Genomic DNA, 15,317 nt, shown 5'->3' with positions numbered 1-15,317 from the left:
CTAAACTGTCAAACTCTGAAACCCAGTGCTCAAGCTTTTTTGTTTCAATCAGATCATTCTTCTAAAGTACAATGTATACAGAAAACATTGACTCAATATTCACAAGACAACTTTTACATCCCAACATTAGCCTCATGAGCCTTCTCTGAACTATTTCCAACAAGTATATCTCTCCTGCAGCAAGAAGACAAAAAATGATAACAGTACTCTTGACCTGTGCAGTTTCAACAATACTTTTCTAATTCATTTCCCTTCCAATGAAGGCCAGCATCCATTAGCCTATGTAACTACTTGCTGGACTTGCATGCTAATTTCTGTAATTCATATACAAGGATGTCCACATTGCTCTTACATTCTTCAATCTTGCTCCATTTAAATAATATTCTATCTTTCTTTTTCACCTGCCTAGTGGTCACCCTTACATTTTACATTATACTCCATCTGTCAAATTTTTGACCACTCACAACTTATTTATATCTCTTTTGTGGACTCTTTGTATCTTCCTTATAGCTTACTTTCCTACCAATCCATATGCCATAAACTCTTTGTATCAGCAGCAAATGTGACCACGGTAGAATCAGTGTCAAATAATACGGATCATAAATAGATGAGGCCCTAGCACTGTTCTCTGTGACATTTCATTAGTTACAGCTTGTCAACTTTAAAATAACCCATTTATCCCAAGTCTTTGTTATCTGCTATTTAGTGTTTCCATCATTGATAGAACCAAAAGACACTGATTTCAGGAGATAGGCTAAAGAACCAGAATATTTCAAGCAGTGAGTGGTTAGGATCTGGAATGCAGTGCTAAAATGTGGTGGGTAGATTCATTTATAGCCTTCAAACTTGGATAGACTGTCCCTGTTTTTATTTCAGTTTGTGGGTAATTGTTGAACTACTTTAATATTCTACGTATAACATGCTTGCAATATGTTGCACAATCAATAATTGTATGTACAGTGGTTTTTATATGAATTTATTTTCTCCATTTTCAGATAACTAACTCCTGTTTGAAATAAAGATCATCCACCATGGTATCAAATGGTATCGCTGATATCAAATTTTCTTCTGTGCTCGTGGTTTTAGTTTGTAAAATATAGATTTAATCTGGACTACGCTTAAATTTATTATTGCTGCTACGCTCAAGACAATTATCCCAAATATATTTTGGGAACAAATGGAAAAATATGAAAAACTTGCAAAAATTGGTGAAGGCTCTTACAGTGTAGTGTTCAAGAGCAGAAACAAGGATACTGGACAAATTGTTGCTATCAAGAAATTTATGGAATCAGAGGACAATCCATTTATAAAGAAGGTAGCTGTGAGAGAAATCCATATTTTAAAGGTATGACTTCAAAGCCTCTTTGTCTTCTTTGACATTGGCAGTAAATAGTAGTTCATTGATGCATTCTTTTCACATTGTGTTCAATTTGCTGATGTTGGTGTCATTAGGAAAACAGTAATAGCAAAAAATACTTATCTTCATACACAACCAGAACACTTAAGAACATGTCTACACAGTTGCACTTCTTGTAATCATGAAATATTCTTTTTTTAAAATGTTTTACTCAATAGAATTTCCCCAACACAATTGTGCTTGTTTAAATCGGACTTTATTACTAAATTGAAATTAATCCTGAAGAACACTTTTCAACTTTATTAAGCAAGAAGGAAAATTAACTCACCAGAAAAGAACAACAGAAGCAATTTGCAATTCAATGGTCTGTTAGTATTATTTAGTTAAAAATCACACAACGCCAGGTTATAGTCCAACAAGTTTATTTGGAAGCACTAGCTTTCAGAGCGCCGCTCCTTCATCAGGTAGTTGTGAAGTGTAAAATCATAAACACAGTATTTACAGCAAAAGATTACAGTGTCATACAACTGCAATAACATATTGAACGCATCTGGGTTGTTAAGGTTTCCATCTTTTAGAATATGTTACAGGTTTCGGTTCATTAATATGTAAATCCCAGAACTTCTTCTAAGTCATCTTCTCGAGATAACTTAAGGTTTTATAAGAAAAGGTGACATCTTAGCTCAGACAATGCATTAAACGTGTGAGGTCAGAGTCTGTCTGTATTCCAATCTTGAGTCAGACCAGTTCTATTTCCAAAGTGGAATTTACAAAATATTACATGCATTGACTGCCTGCATTGACTGTGTGCAGATTGTGCGTTTTTGAGCAAAATAGAATGTATCTGCAAATATAATTCTGCAAATACAAATTCACCCCAATACACACTCTCACACTCACATGCACACGCACACACACTCTCTCTCTCTCATGCACACAAACACACATATATAAGTCTATGGAGTGAATTTTTATTTGCAAAATTATATTTGCAGATAAATTCTATTTTGCTCAAAAAATGCACAATCTGCACGCAGTCAATGCAGGCAGTCAATATTTTTTAAATTTTGTAAACTGTTTGGCTTGCTGGGGCTAATTCAGAGGGCACTAAGAGTCAGCCAATTGCTATGAGTCTGGAGTCACATGTAGGCCAGAACAGGTAAGGACAACTGATTTTCTTCCATAAAGGACATTAGTGAACAAGATGAATTACATCCGAAACATTGACTTCTCCACCTTTGATGCTGCTTGGCTTGCTGTGTTCTTCCGGCCTCCAGCATGTCTATTTTACAACAATCAGCAGGTATTACATCGTCACCATTAGGATAGTGTTTTAAAGAATTCCAGATTTTCTTGAGAGCATTAGCCTGAGATTCTGGATCACTAATCCAGTGTCATTACCACAATGTCATTAGCTTCTTCCTTATAATATAACATATTGTATAATGTTCATTGAAATGTGTGTTAGAAATAAAAGATACTTTATAAATATAAGTCTTACTTTTAGTTCAGTTTGCCTTTCCCAATCTGTCTCTTGGTAATAAAACTTTTCATAAAAACGTAGAATAGTTATAGCAGAATACGAGAACAACTGTCCTGTGTCTGCGCTAGCTGTCTTCCTGCGTATTTATCCGTAGCTCCGTAAATATTTTCTCTCCATAATTATCTAATTCCTTTTTTTTGCTAATCACATTAAATCAGTGTCCTCTGGAAGCAGTTTCTTATTATCCACTGTGTCCAGGTGATCAGAATCAGCTTTTATGTCTATCCACCTAAGTGCCTCATCTTTGAAAGCAAATTCATCGATATTTTTCTGCACCGTCTCAAATGCAGTATTCAGAATTGAACACAGCACTCCAGTTGTACCAATGTTGTATAAATGATCATCATCACTTCCCAGCTTTGGTACTCTATATGATTATTTGTAAAGCCCAGAATGCTGTATGCCTTAATAACCTCTTTTCCAATTTGTTGCCACCTCAGTAATATTTTTAATTTAATTCTTGGGATATGGGTGCCACTAGCTTGGCCAGCATTTATTGCCCATTCTTAGTTGCCCTTGATAAGGTGTTAGTGAGCTGCCTTCTTATACCACTGCAATCCATGTGCCATTGGTTAACTCACAATATCGTCAAGGAATTCAGGTTAATTTGCACATATATACCAGATCTCCCTGCTCCTGCACTACCTTTAAATTTATATTCTTCATTTTATATTGCCTATCTGTGTTCCTCCGACTAAAATGTCTGCCTGTTTCATATCCATCCATATGATCTATTGTTATCCTCCTCACCAATACCTTTATGTCATCAGTAAATTTTTACATTGTGTCCAGTACACTCCTTAATATGTATCTAAAAAAGCTGTGGTCCTAATACCAACTCCAGAGGAGCCTCAATATACACTGTCCTCCAGTCTGGAAAAGGAAATTTAACACTGCTCACCACTTTCTTCTCTTTTTTTTGTTTGCCTGACTTTACCATCCTCATGGCCCTCTTCACATTATTTATCATCCTGACGGGTGGTTTGTTGCTGTCTTACTCACCCATTTCTCTATTCCATTTCCTTGTGCTCTGCCTTTCTCTGTTTTCCTTCTCCTCCTCCGTGAAAAAAAAATTAGAAGGCAATTAAGAGCATACATTACATTTTCAATAGCTTCAATTTTTGCTAAGCAATACACATTTGCCTCCCCACTGGTCACCAGTATTTTTTTCAAACTTTACACTGTAGTATTTGCTATTGATGTTCAGACTGATTAATACTACCAGGAGTTATAGTATTTAGATGTAAATATGAATACATGAAATCTGAGCAGAAGTTGACCAATCAGTCTCAAGCCTGCTCCGCCATTCAATAAGATCTTGGCTGATATGTTTGTGTTTCGAAATCTACATTCCTATCTACCTCCAATAACCTATGATTCCCTTGCCTAACAAAAGTTTATTTACCTCTGCCTTAAAAATATATGACTCTGCTTCACTGCCTTCTGAGGCAGAGTTCCAAAGCTGCACAACCCTCTGAGAGAAAAAAAGTTCTCTTCATCTCTACCCAATCTTAATTTTAAAGATATGCACCCTACATATAGATTGTCCCATAACAGTAAACATCCTTTCCACATTCACATTATCAAGACCATTCAGGATCTAATACACTTAAATCTAATCACCTTCACTCTTCTGAACTCCAGTGGAAACAAGCAAGGCCTCTATCCTCATCAGACAACACACTCCTTCCAGTTATCAATCTACTGAACCTCCTCTGAACTGACTCCAATACATTGACATCCTTCCTCAAATAGAGAGGCCAAAACTGCACACAGTATTTAAGATGTGGCTTCACCAATGCCCTCTATAATTGAAGCATAACATCCTTACTTTTAAGTTCAGTTCCTTTCTTATAAAGGATAGTGTACCATTAGCTGTCTTATATATACCTGCATATGAACTTGTTGTGATTCATGAACTAGAATACCTAATCCCACTGTACCTCATAGTTCCTCAGCCATTCTCCATATAAGTAATACACTGCATTTTTCATTCTTCCTGTCAAAGTGAATAACTTAGATTTTCACTTCATTTGCCAGAATTTTGCCCACTCACTCAATCTTTCTAGATACGTCTGCAACCATCTATTTATGTGTCATCTGTGAATTTAGTTACCATGTCTTTACCCCCTCATATAAGCCAGTAGTGTAAATTGTACATGTTGTAGTTCCAGCACACATCCCTGCGGGACACAGCTCATCGCATCCTACCTAATAGGCAAAGACTTATTTATGCATATTCTCTATTTATTGCTTGCCAATCAAGCTTCTTTCTATGCTAATATGTTACTCTATAATGTTATGTTGATGCTTCCATTGGAACCAGTGCCATCCTCTAATATCTGCCTTACTATTTTTTCATTCTTTACTTTCCTGGTCTTAAGGGGTCGTAAAAATGGTACTGGGAATGTATAGTCCTCATCGCTTTCACTGCTAGAGTCCCTCTGTTTCCCAAGGGTAATAGCTTTGTTTTCCCAAATCACTTCCTGGATGTCTCGACAGGTTGGGTACAAACTCTGTGTGGGCTTGGGAATCGGGAATGAAACTGACAGGACTGTCATCTCATGCTTCAATTTCTTGTTCTCTTTTTTAGCTCCTGATTTTTAAGGTAAGCTGTTTCCTTTTTGGATCTTTCTCTCTGCAACTGTTCATGCAATGCTTTTAATTGCTTTTTAAGTTGGGTTACTTCACGATCATGGGCTGATCAGGACATGACTTCATTTCTCTGGCAAATTTGTCCCATTAATCCAAGGGATCATTTAATTCTATCTTTATTTTTCTGTCAGGTGATTTTCCCCAGACCCGTCTCATGTCATCTATATGGTCCACTGTCCTTAGGTGTTATTATAATTCTGCCCGATTTTGGTTCGGGTCTTCTCTAACGAGAACTGTACCTCAAGGTAGTTCTGCAACTGCTGCAGCATTTCTTCCTCAGTAATGTGGGGAGAGGCTAGCCTGCCTCTGGACGTTGTAGGTGGTTTCCCATGGTCATTCATGAACACCCTAATTCATGCGTCGTGGGCAGTTTCCTGCCATGGGCAATTCCATGCCGTAGAAGATGGGTTAAAACATGCTAAATGCTGGCTGCTACTTCTGATGGGATTTTGTCTGGTCTGCTTGCATAATTAGCCCTTTTGTCTTTTAAAATTAATAAATATTAGTAAAAATACTAGGCCTATATGTTCTAAATAAGTTAGAAATTGTAATAAAATAAAGGCTATTAAACTGATTACTGCAGTTGTGTGGTGAGATTTATTTACTCTTTGCTGGTATGAATTTCATTCTTTCATGCAATTTCATGCAAGTGCTGTTTTGTCAATTTCTTAAAGGGATACTGACCTGGTTAAAAGGTATTTAACAGGTATTTAATCTATTCAGATCCAGGAGATGGTTGGTAAGGACTGATTAATATTATAATGTTTCCTGGAGATTTGATGGGGATGGTATTGTTCTGTATGCTGCTAAGGTGTGGAAATGCAGTAATGTGTTTGAAAGGATTGTTTTTAAATTTGGATAGTACAGAACCGCGGTTTTATGAATGAATGGATGAAACCGTGTTATAGTAAATAACGGGTTAGTAAAGGGTTATGAATGAATGAACGGGAACTCGGTATTAATGAATATAGCAAGCTGGTGAATGAATTAATAAAGATAGCCTATAACACAACATCTCATAAAACAATATCTCACAGAAGGATAGAAAGGGGGTCAAGAGAGGTGGGGGGAGTAAATTACTGCAGATGCTGGAATCTCAACTGAAAACAAAATGCTGGAGATCACAGTGGGTCAGGCAGCATCCATGGAGAGAAAGCAAATTAAGGATTTGAGTCTAGATGATTCTTCATCAGAGCTCAGGTTCATACTTTCTTGAAAGTGGAATGCCAGGTTCACAGGATAATGAAGAAGGTGATTAGATTAGATTAGATTACTTACAGTGTGGAAACAGGCCCTTCGGCCCAACAAGTCCACACCGCTCCGCCGAAGCGTAACCCACCCATACCACTTACCTAACACTACGGGCAATTTAGCATGGCCAATTCACCTAACCTGCACATCTTTGGAGTGTGGGAGGAAACCGGAGCACCCGGAGGAAACCCACGCAGACACGGGGAGAACGTGCAAACTCCACAAAGTCAGTCGCCTGAGGCGGGAATTGAACCCGGGTCTCTGGCGCTGTGAGGCAGCAGTGCTAACCACTGTGCCACCGTGCCGCCCCATTTGGTATGCTTGCCTTTACTAGCCAGTGCATTGAATGTAGGAATTGAGAGGTCATATTGCGGACATTGGTGAGGCAACTTTTGGAATACTAGGTTCAGTTCTGGTCTCCCTGCTAAAGTAAGGATGTTGGAAGGGTATGGTGAATAGACAAGGTCTTTTTTCCGGGTTGGACAAGTTCAAAACTAGTGGGCATAGATATAAGGTGAGACAGGAAGGATTTAAAAAGGACCTAAGAGGCAACGATTTCACACAGAGGGTGATGTATGTATGGACTACTGGGGAAAGTGGTAGAAGCTGTTACAGTTACAACATTTAAAAGGCAGCTGGATGGGTATATGAATAGGAAGGGTTTAGAGGGATATGGGCCTAATGCTGGCAAATAGGACTGGATATCTGGTCAGCATGGACAAGTTGGATTGAAAGGTCTGTTTCCACGGTGTACAGATCTATGACTCTATTTAATTCCTTGCCCTTATAAATTAGTTTAAAACCTTCTCTACCTCTCTGGAATGAAACTGCAATCGGTGAGAACACTGGCCTCACCAAACAGCTCGCTCCTTTCTGTTTAATTTCAATAAAATACTTTATTCATAAAATTTATAAACACAAACATTACAAAAAAATTTGACTTGAACATGATAAGACTTGCAAGGTAACAGTCTTCAATGAGGTAGCATGATGTTAGCACTGCTGCCTCACAGTGCCAGGGATGTGGGTTCAATTCCAGCCAATGGGCAACTGTCTATGTAGAGTTTGCACATTTTCCCTGTGTCTGCGTCGGTTTCCTCCCACAGATCAAAGATGTGCAGGTTAGGTGGATTGGCCTTGATAAATTGCCCATAGTGTTCAGGGATATGCAGGCGAGGTAGAATAGCCATGGGAAATGAAGGGTTACAGGGATAAAGTTGGGGTGGGTCCAGGTGGGAAGCCCTTCAGAGGGTCAGTGTGGACTTGATGAGTCCATGGCCTGCTTCCATACTGTAGGAGTTCTGCGATATTTAGCGACGTCATCCATGTACAGGGAGGCCTTAACCTGCAGGCTCCCACTGCCAGGAATAGTCACCCCTCTCAGGCTCGCACCCTTCCTGATGAACTCGGCAAATGGCTCTATGCAGCACACAAACAAGGCAGGAGAGAGAGGGCAGCCCTGCCTGACTCCAGATCTGACTGGGAAGCTATCTGATTCCCACCCATTGATTGAGACTGCACTGACAATGTTGGTGTAGAGCAGTCTGATCCAATTGCAGATTCCCTCCCCAAAGCCCATTTTGGAGAGAACATCTCTCATATACCTATGTGATATCCTGTCAAAGGCTTTCTCCTGGTCCAAGCTGATCAGGCAGGTGTCCAACCCTCTGTCCTGCACGTAGGCGATCGTATCCCTGAGGAGTGCAAGACTCTCAGAGATCTTCCTGCCCGGTACAGCACAGGTTTGGTCAGGATGAATCACCGACCCCAGAGCAGACCTGACCCGGTTAGCAATTACCTTTGACAGAATTTTGTAATCCGCATTCAACAGTGAGATTGGTCTCCAATTTTTGAGTTCCTCCCTCTCCCCCTTCCGCTTGTAGATGTGGGTGATGATGCCTTTCCTCATGGATTCACTCATGGTACCTGCCCGAAGCATACTGACATACATCTCCAGCAGGTCCTGGCCAATCAAGTCCCATAGAGCGGAATAGAGCTCGACCGGTAAGCTGTCGCTTCCGGGAGTTTTATTCTTTTCGAAGACTCGAGGGCCTTGGTCAGCTCGTCCAGAGATAGCGGCTGGTCCAGCCTCTCGCGTGTTCTGTCGTCTAAGACCTCCGTGATAGAGGACAGGAACGACTGGGAGGCCGCGCTGTCGGTCGGCTTCGCATCATACAGACTGGCATAGAAGGATTTGCTGATCCTCATGACGTCAGCCTGAGATGACGTTACCGAGCCATCTTCTTTCTTCAGGCTGCTGAGCATGGAGCTCTCTTTGTGCACCTTCTGGAAGAAGAAACGTGAGCACGTCTCGTCCTGCTCCACCGAGCGGACCCTGGACCGGAAGATTATCCTGGAGGCCTCCGAGACAAAGAGCGAGGCTTGCTGGCTCTTCACCTCCTTGAGGTCCTTCGTGACATCGACCCCCATCGTCTGCAGCAGCAGCACGTTCTGCATACTTTCCTGGAGCTGGGACAGTTTTCCCCGCCTCTCTCTCGCCTCCTGAACACCTTTGAGGATGAAGAACCTCTTGATGTTCCCTTTTACTGTTTCCCACCAGTCCGCTGGAGACTCAAAGAGGGGTTTCACGGTTCTCCAACCTGCGTAGTCCCTCTTAGCTCCTCAATGTTTCCTGGGGTCAACAGCTTTGTGTTCAGCTTCCACGTTCCCTTACCAGCCTGCTGCTCGTCCTGTAGGTGACAGTCGGCCAGCAGGAGGCAGTGGTCAGAGAAGAACACCGGCTTGACGTCGGTGGATCTGACCGAGAGCGTTCGGGACACAAACAGGTAATCTATCCTTGAGCGGATAAACCCGTCTGTCTGTGACCAGGTGTATCTACGCTGCGCTCCGTCTGCAGGGAAGCTGAAGACGTCGTGCAGTTGGCATCTTTTACCGTGTCCATCAGGGCTCTGAACGTGGCGCCCAGTTTACTGTCCCCTCCCCCCCCCCCCCCCCCCCCCAAGCCGGATCCTCCATCTGCATCAATGATACAGTTGAAGTCTCCGGCCGGAATGACCAGCCTGGACGTAGCCAGCAACAGTGGAAGCTGCTGCAGGACGGCCAACCGTTCACTCTTACCCACTGGGGTGTACACATTAATCAGTCTCAGGGGAGCATTCCTGTACATGACGTCGGTGACGAGGAGGCGCCAGCCCACCACCTCCTTAACCTCAGAGATGGTGAAGTTGCCTCCTCTCAACAGGATACCCAGACCGGAGGCGCGGCTATCGTTGCCCCCCGACCACACTGATGGCCCATGGGCCCACAAGCTCGACCATCTCCTGTAGCTGCTGAGGTGCGGTATCCCATACTCCTGCAGAAACAGGACGTCAGCTTTGACGTTGGCCAGGAAGGCCATCATAGAAACACATCGCGTAGCCGATTTGATGCTATGCACATTGATGCTGGCAATTTTTAACCCCATTTTAACAGTTTATGAGGTTGACACTGTCCATTTGCTGCTGGTCTTGCCCCTCTGGGGTAGCTGTGTGCATCCCTGTGGTGACTGCAAACTGCTGGACCCTCCCAGGGCTGAGGTAGCTGTCCAGCTCCACACTGGGGCCATTTACCCGTTCTGGTGTCTTCGGGTCGGGCCCAGGGTCCGCTCCGTCCAGTTCTCCATCTGACAGCAGGGCTGTCACAGGACCACTGCTCCCAGTTACCTGGAGCTATGGGCCGGTGGGTACCTCTTGGTTCTCACCGCGTTGGGCGGAGGCCTTTACCCATCCCCTCAGAGGGATCGTCTTTTCCTCTTTGGGTGGTGCTGCCCTCCTTTTTCCCTGCGGCGCTCTGTCTCTTCCTCTGGTGACGACCCTCCTTGCGCCCGTCCTCACCGTCAGAAGAGCTGCCTGTATCCTCGTCGCGTAGGTGTCGCTTCCCCCTTCACTGGGTGGTTTTGGGGCCCTTAAGAGGTTTCCTCTTCCTGCTTTTGACAGTAATCCAATCCTCTGCTTCCTTTGATCCCTCCTCTTCCATTTCCTCCGTCTGTCTTGAAGGAGCTTGGGTCGGCTGCTGCATCTCCCCGCTGTCTGCCGCCTGCTCCGCTACAGCCTGCCTTTCCTTCTGGGTGCCTCCAGACACCGTTCCCGTGCTGTTTTGTGGTACCTTGCTGGTCTTAGGCGGTCCACAGCTCGTGTTGCCATCTCCGGCCATCTGTGCATAGGTGGTGGCACCTTGTCTTGCCTTGTACATGTGGCCCGCCTCTCCACGCAGATTACAGTTCTTGGCCTCCTTACATTCCTTGGTCGGGTGGCCTTCCTGCTTGCAGTTTCGGCAGACGGTCACCTTACAATCCACCGCCATGTGGCCTGACCTCCCGCAGGTTCGGCACACTTTTGACTGCCCTGCATATGTCAGGTAACCTCTGCTTCCTCCGATGGCAAAGCTGGAGGGTGGGTGGAGGATGTTCCCACTGGCATCGACCCTCAGGGTTACTCTGACCTGTCGTTTGCTGGTCCAGATCCCGAAAGGATCGACCATATCAGTACTCTCCCCCTAGACCTGGAGGTATCTTCTCAAGAAGGTCAGGATAACTGCTGGGACGTGAGGGTTGTACATATGGATTGTTACAACCCGACTCCTCTGCGCAGGAAGCACACACAACGGGACCGCCGACAAGATGGAGAACAGAGGTTCTCCTTCCTTCTCCTTGAAGACCTTCAGGAGCTGCTCACAATTCTTCACGCTCCTGAAGGTCACGTCGAAATAGCCTGCCCCAGGGAAATCCTGCAGGCAGTACACTTTTTTAAAATTTCAATAATATACTTTATTCATAAATTACTTTAATGGTCTGTACAGTTGGACATGCACCTGTCCTTCATGGAGAAGTTTATGAAGAAAAACACCTTTGACCACAAGTCCATCAGGAAGTGGTCAGCACGTGGTGTCCTTGAGACCCTTCGGGAAAAGGAGAGGGCGGATCCTATCGAGCGGTTCCCTGAGCAGACTGTCAAAGCCATTTGGCAGAATGCCTCATCGCCAGAACTTTCCAACAAGCACCAAGACATGGCTTGACTGGTGGTGAGAAGGGCTCTGCCTGTGAGATCCTTTATGCGCGCCCGGACTCTCAGCCGCACCGCACGCTGCCCTCGAAGTGGCTGCGGGGGGGACGAGACTGTCACACACCTCCTTCTGGAATGTGCCTACGCAGAAGAAGTCTGGAGGGGAATGCAGTAGTGTTTGTTGAAGTTCGTCCCGAGCAGCGCCATGACGCGGGACTCCGTGCTCCATGGCCTGTTCCCCAGGAGGCACACCGAGACGAACATCAACTGTGCCTGGAGGATCATCAACTCGGTGAAGAATGCTCTCTGGACGGTCCGAAACCTGTTGATCTTCCAGCTGAAGGAGTTGACCCCGACTGAATGTTGCAGATTGGCACATTCCAAGGTCCAGGACTACGTGTTGAGGGACGCGCTGAAGCTTGGGACAACTGCCGCCAAGGCGCGGTGGGGAAAGACCACCGTGTAACATCTGCCTGCCTAAGAAGAACAGGGGGCCCACACAGTCATTTGGGCTCTGCTAACGCCTCAGCTAAATATATGGATATATGATTGATAAACGTACAGACCTGTATATAAAAATGATAAATTCTGATCTCTGAATGTAAATATTTCCATATGTATGGCATGACCAACTGTACAGACCATCAAATTATTTTATGAATAAAGTATATTTTTGAAATAAAAAAAAGTTCTGCGATATTTAGCAAACATGGATCTGGACCAGATGGGCCAATGGGCTGAGAAGTGGCAAATGGAGTTTAATTCGGATAAATGCGAGGTGCTGCATTTTTGGGAAAGCAAATCTTAGCAGGACTTATACACTTAATGGCAAGGTCCTAGGTAGTGTTGCTGAACAAAGAGACCTTGGAGTGCAAGTTCATAGCTCCTTGAAAGTGGAGTTGCAGGTAGATAGGATAGTGAAGAAGGCGTTTGGTATGCTTTCCTTTATTGGTCAGAATATTGAGTACAGGAGTCAGGAGGTCATGTTGCGACTGTACAGGACATTGGTTAGGCCACTTGGAATATTGCGTGCAATTCTGGTCTCCTTCCTATCGGAAAGATGTTGTGAAACTTGAAAGGGTTCAGAAAAGATTTACAAGGATGTTGCCAGGGTTGGAGGATTTGAGCTGTAAGGGAGAGGCTGAACAGGCTGGGGCTGTTTTCCCTGGAGCATCAGAGGCTGAGGGGTGACCTTATAGAGGTTGACAAAAATTTGAGGGGCATAGATAGGATAAATAGACAAAGTGTTTTCCCTGGGGTCAGGGAGTCCAGAACTAGAGGGCATAGGTTTAGGGTAAGAGGGGAAAGATATAAAATAGACCTAAGGGGCAACTTTTTCATTCAGAGGGTGGTGCATGTATGGAATGAGCTGCTAGAGGATGTGGTGGAGGCTGGTACAATTGCAACATTTAAGAGGCATTTGGATGGGTATATGAGTAGGAAGGGTTTGGAGGGATATGGGCCGGGTGCTGGCAGGTGGGACTCGATTGTGTTGGGATATCTGGTCGGCATGGACGGGTTGGACCGAAGGGTCTGTTTCCATGCTGTACATCTCTATGACACATCAGTCAGGGATGCAGCCCAAAGGTAAGACATTTCAAATTACAAATGATGCAATCAATGTAAGGTTTTATATTCAACGAGATTCACCCTGAAATTTTTCATTACATTTTTGATACTCTTGATTTGCAACAAACATACTTTGAGGCATACATCCCAAAGAGCATTACAATTTCCAGCCCTAGAGGGCGCTATAGACGAACGGCCTTAGACAGAGGCTTTTCTCCATAGTGCGTTTGACATAGCTGCCTCATGTTTTAGTGAATGTTTCAGCATGTATTCCTGAACCTTAGAATGTATCAGTCCACAACACTCAGCTGAGGACAGCACCTTACACTAAAAGCTGATGAGTATTTGGGGAGACCAAAGAGTACCTTTCACTGAGCTGATGTTATGACCCACTGGGATAGTGTGCCATAAATTGAGACCCACTATTCCTGTAGTCAAAGCAAACTTTAGGAAGTTTTTAATAAGTTATTGCATAGTACCCCAATCTACCTGTCTTTCAAACCATGGTCGATAGAAAACACGGGCTAAGTTTCTGTACAAATCGAGTATTATTATTTATTACAAGTAGTTAGACTGGAGCTACAGGTAAACAGATATCAATCATTGGCATATAACACTACTAACAAAAGCTGTCATCCCTTTGAGCTCCCCCTTACATAGACCCACAAACAAACAAATAGGTAAAATAAATTATTGGCTGAGGTAGGAAAAAACTTAACTTCAGTGGCCTTTGCTTTCCAGTTCCAATGTTTCAGCCATCCATACCCATGTTGTTCAGTTATCTTTCTCTAGAAGCTTTCACTGGTTTATACAAAGCACAGAATGACTGATTCACTTGAAAAATCTCTCTGGTTTATCAACCCAAATGTCAAAGCTCACAGACACTGATGCATGAAAGCTAATTGTTCTTTTTCAGGTTTAAACTGAGTTTTTACTGCAAAGAACATGCACCTTCTGTTGAGGAAAACAATTACACACACTCGTGTCTTCTCTCTCTCCCTGTGTCTGTCTTTGCAACTTGTTTCAGTTTCAACCTGCTCAGTTAGCTGAGAACCAAACAGCTTCACTTTTAAACATCTCCTCAACCCCTAATCACCTGCACATTCCACAGCTACAAAAATTGAGTTCATGTTAGATTTCAAATTATGCAGTCATCCCTGATTTTAAAATGTACATTTTTCATTGCAGTCAACAATTTCTAAAGGCTCAAAAATAAAATGTCAGTGCTTACAATGGTCTTCCAGGTACAGTTGATCTGTGTCTTGGTGTGTAACATTGGGAACATCCTATAGAACAGAACCTGTGTCACAGTTGCTCAGGATGAACCTTGACAAAAACCACTGCATCTCTCTCCAGACTTTCAGGTATCTGATGGAAAGAGCCATTCATAGCACCAAGCTACATACTAGTGTTTATTTGTAAGTCTTGGTGATGAGGCATTCTGCCAAATAGTTTGAACCAACCAACAGGACCTATCTTTCCAACAAGGCCTTGAGGATATTATACGTAGACTACTGTCTCCTGTATTTGTGGTCAGTGTTTTTCTGCATAAATGTTTCCACAAGGGACAGTGCAGTCCAACTAACTGGAGTGTTCCACAGCAATGTGCCTTAACCCATCCTTCCTAACAGTGGAGACAATACTGGGCACTTGGGATTTTCATACTGAGGGTCTATGCACAGCTTAATGCAATTGTATACTTGGTTTGGTCATCAATATGAGGAGAAATTTTCTATTTAAGAGTCATAGAGATGTACAGCATGGAAACAGATCCTTGGGTCCAACCCTTCCATGCCTACCAGATATCCCAACCCAATCTAGTCCCACCTGCCAGCACCCGGCCCATATCCCTCCAAACCCTTTCTATTCATATACCCACCCAAATGCCTTTTAAATGTTGCAATTGTACCAGCCTCCACGCCTTAGCAAAAACCTTCATAAC

The 15,317-nt window shown here is 43.5% G+C and overlaps 1 protein-coding gene across 2 annotated transcripts in view; it reads left to right on the top strand.

Annotated features, from left to right (window-relative positions):
• Window positions 1-1,111: 1,111 nt before the first annotated feature.
• LOC140483195 (cyclin-dependent kinase-like 4) overlaps window positions 1,112-15,317 on the top strand; it is a 59,067-nt gene continuing 44,861 nt past the window's right edge. For both annotated transcript variants that reach the window (XM_072581254.1, XM_072581253.1), the window contains exon 1: window positions 1,112-1,345. In XM_072581254.1, coding sequence (XP_072437355.1) covers window positions 1,178-1,345 — 168 coding nt within the window. In that variant the 5' untranslated portion in view covers window positions 1,112-1,177. The remainder of the gene's footprint in view (window positions 1,346-15,317) is intronic.

This window comes from Chiloscyllium punctatum, chromosome 11 (genome assembly GCF_047496795.1).
Source record: "Chiloscyllium punctatum isolate Juve2018m chromosome 11, sChiPun1.3, whole genome shotgun sequence".
Classification (NCBI taxonomy): domain Eukaryota; kingdom Metazoa; phylum Chordata; class Chondrichthyes; order Orectolobiformes; family Hemiscylliidae; genus Chiloscyllium; species Chiloscyllium punctatum.
This window is presented reverse-complemented; position numbering and strand designations above follow the sequence as displayed.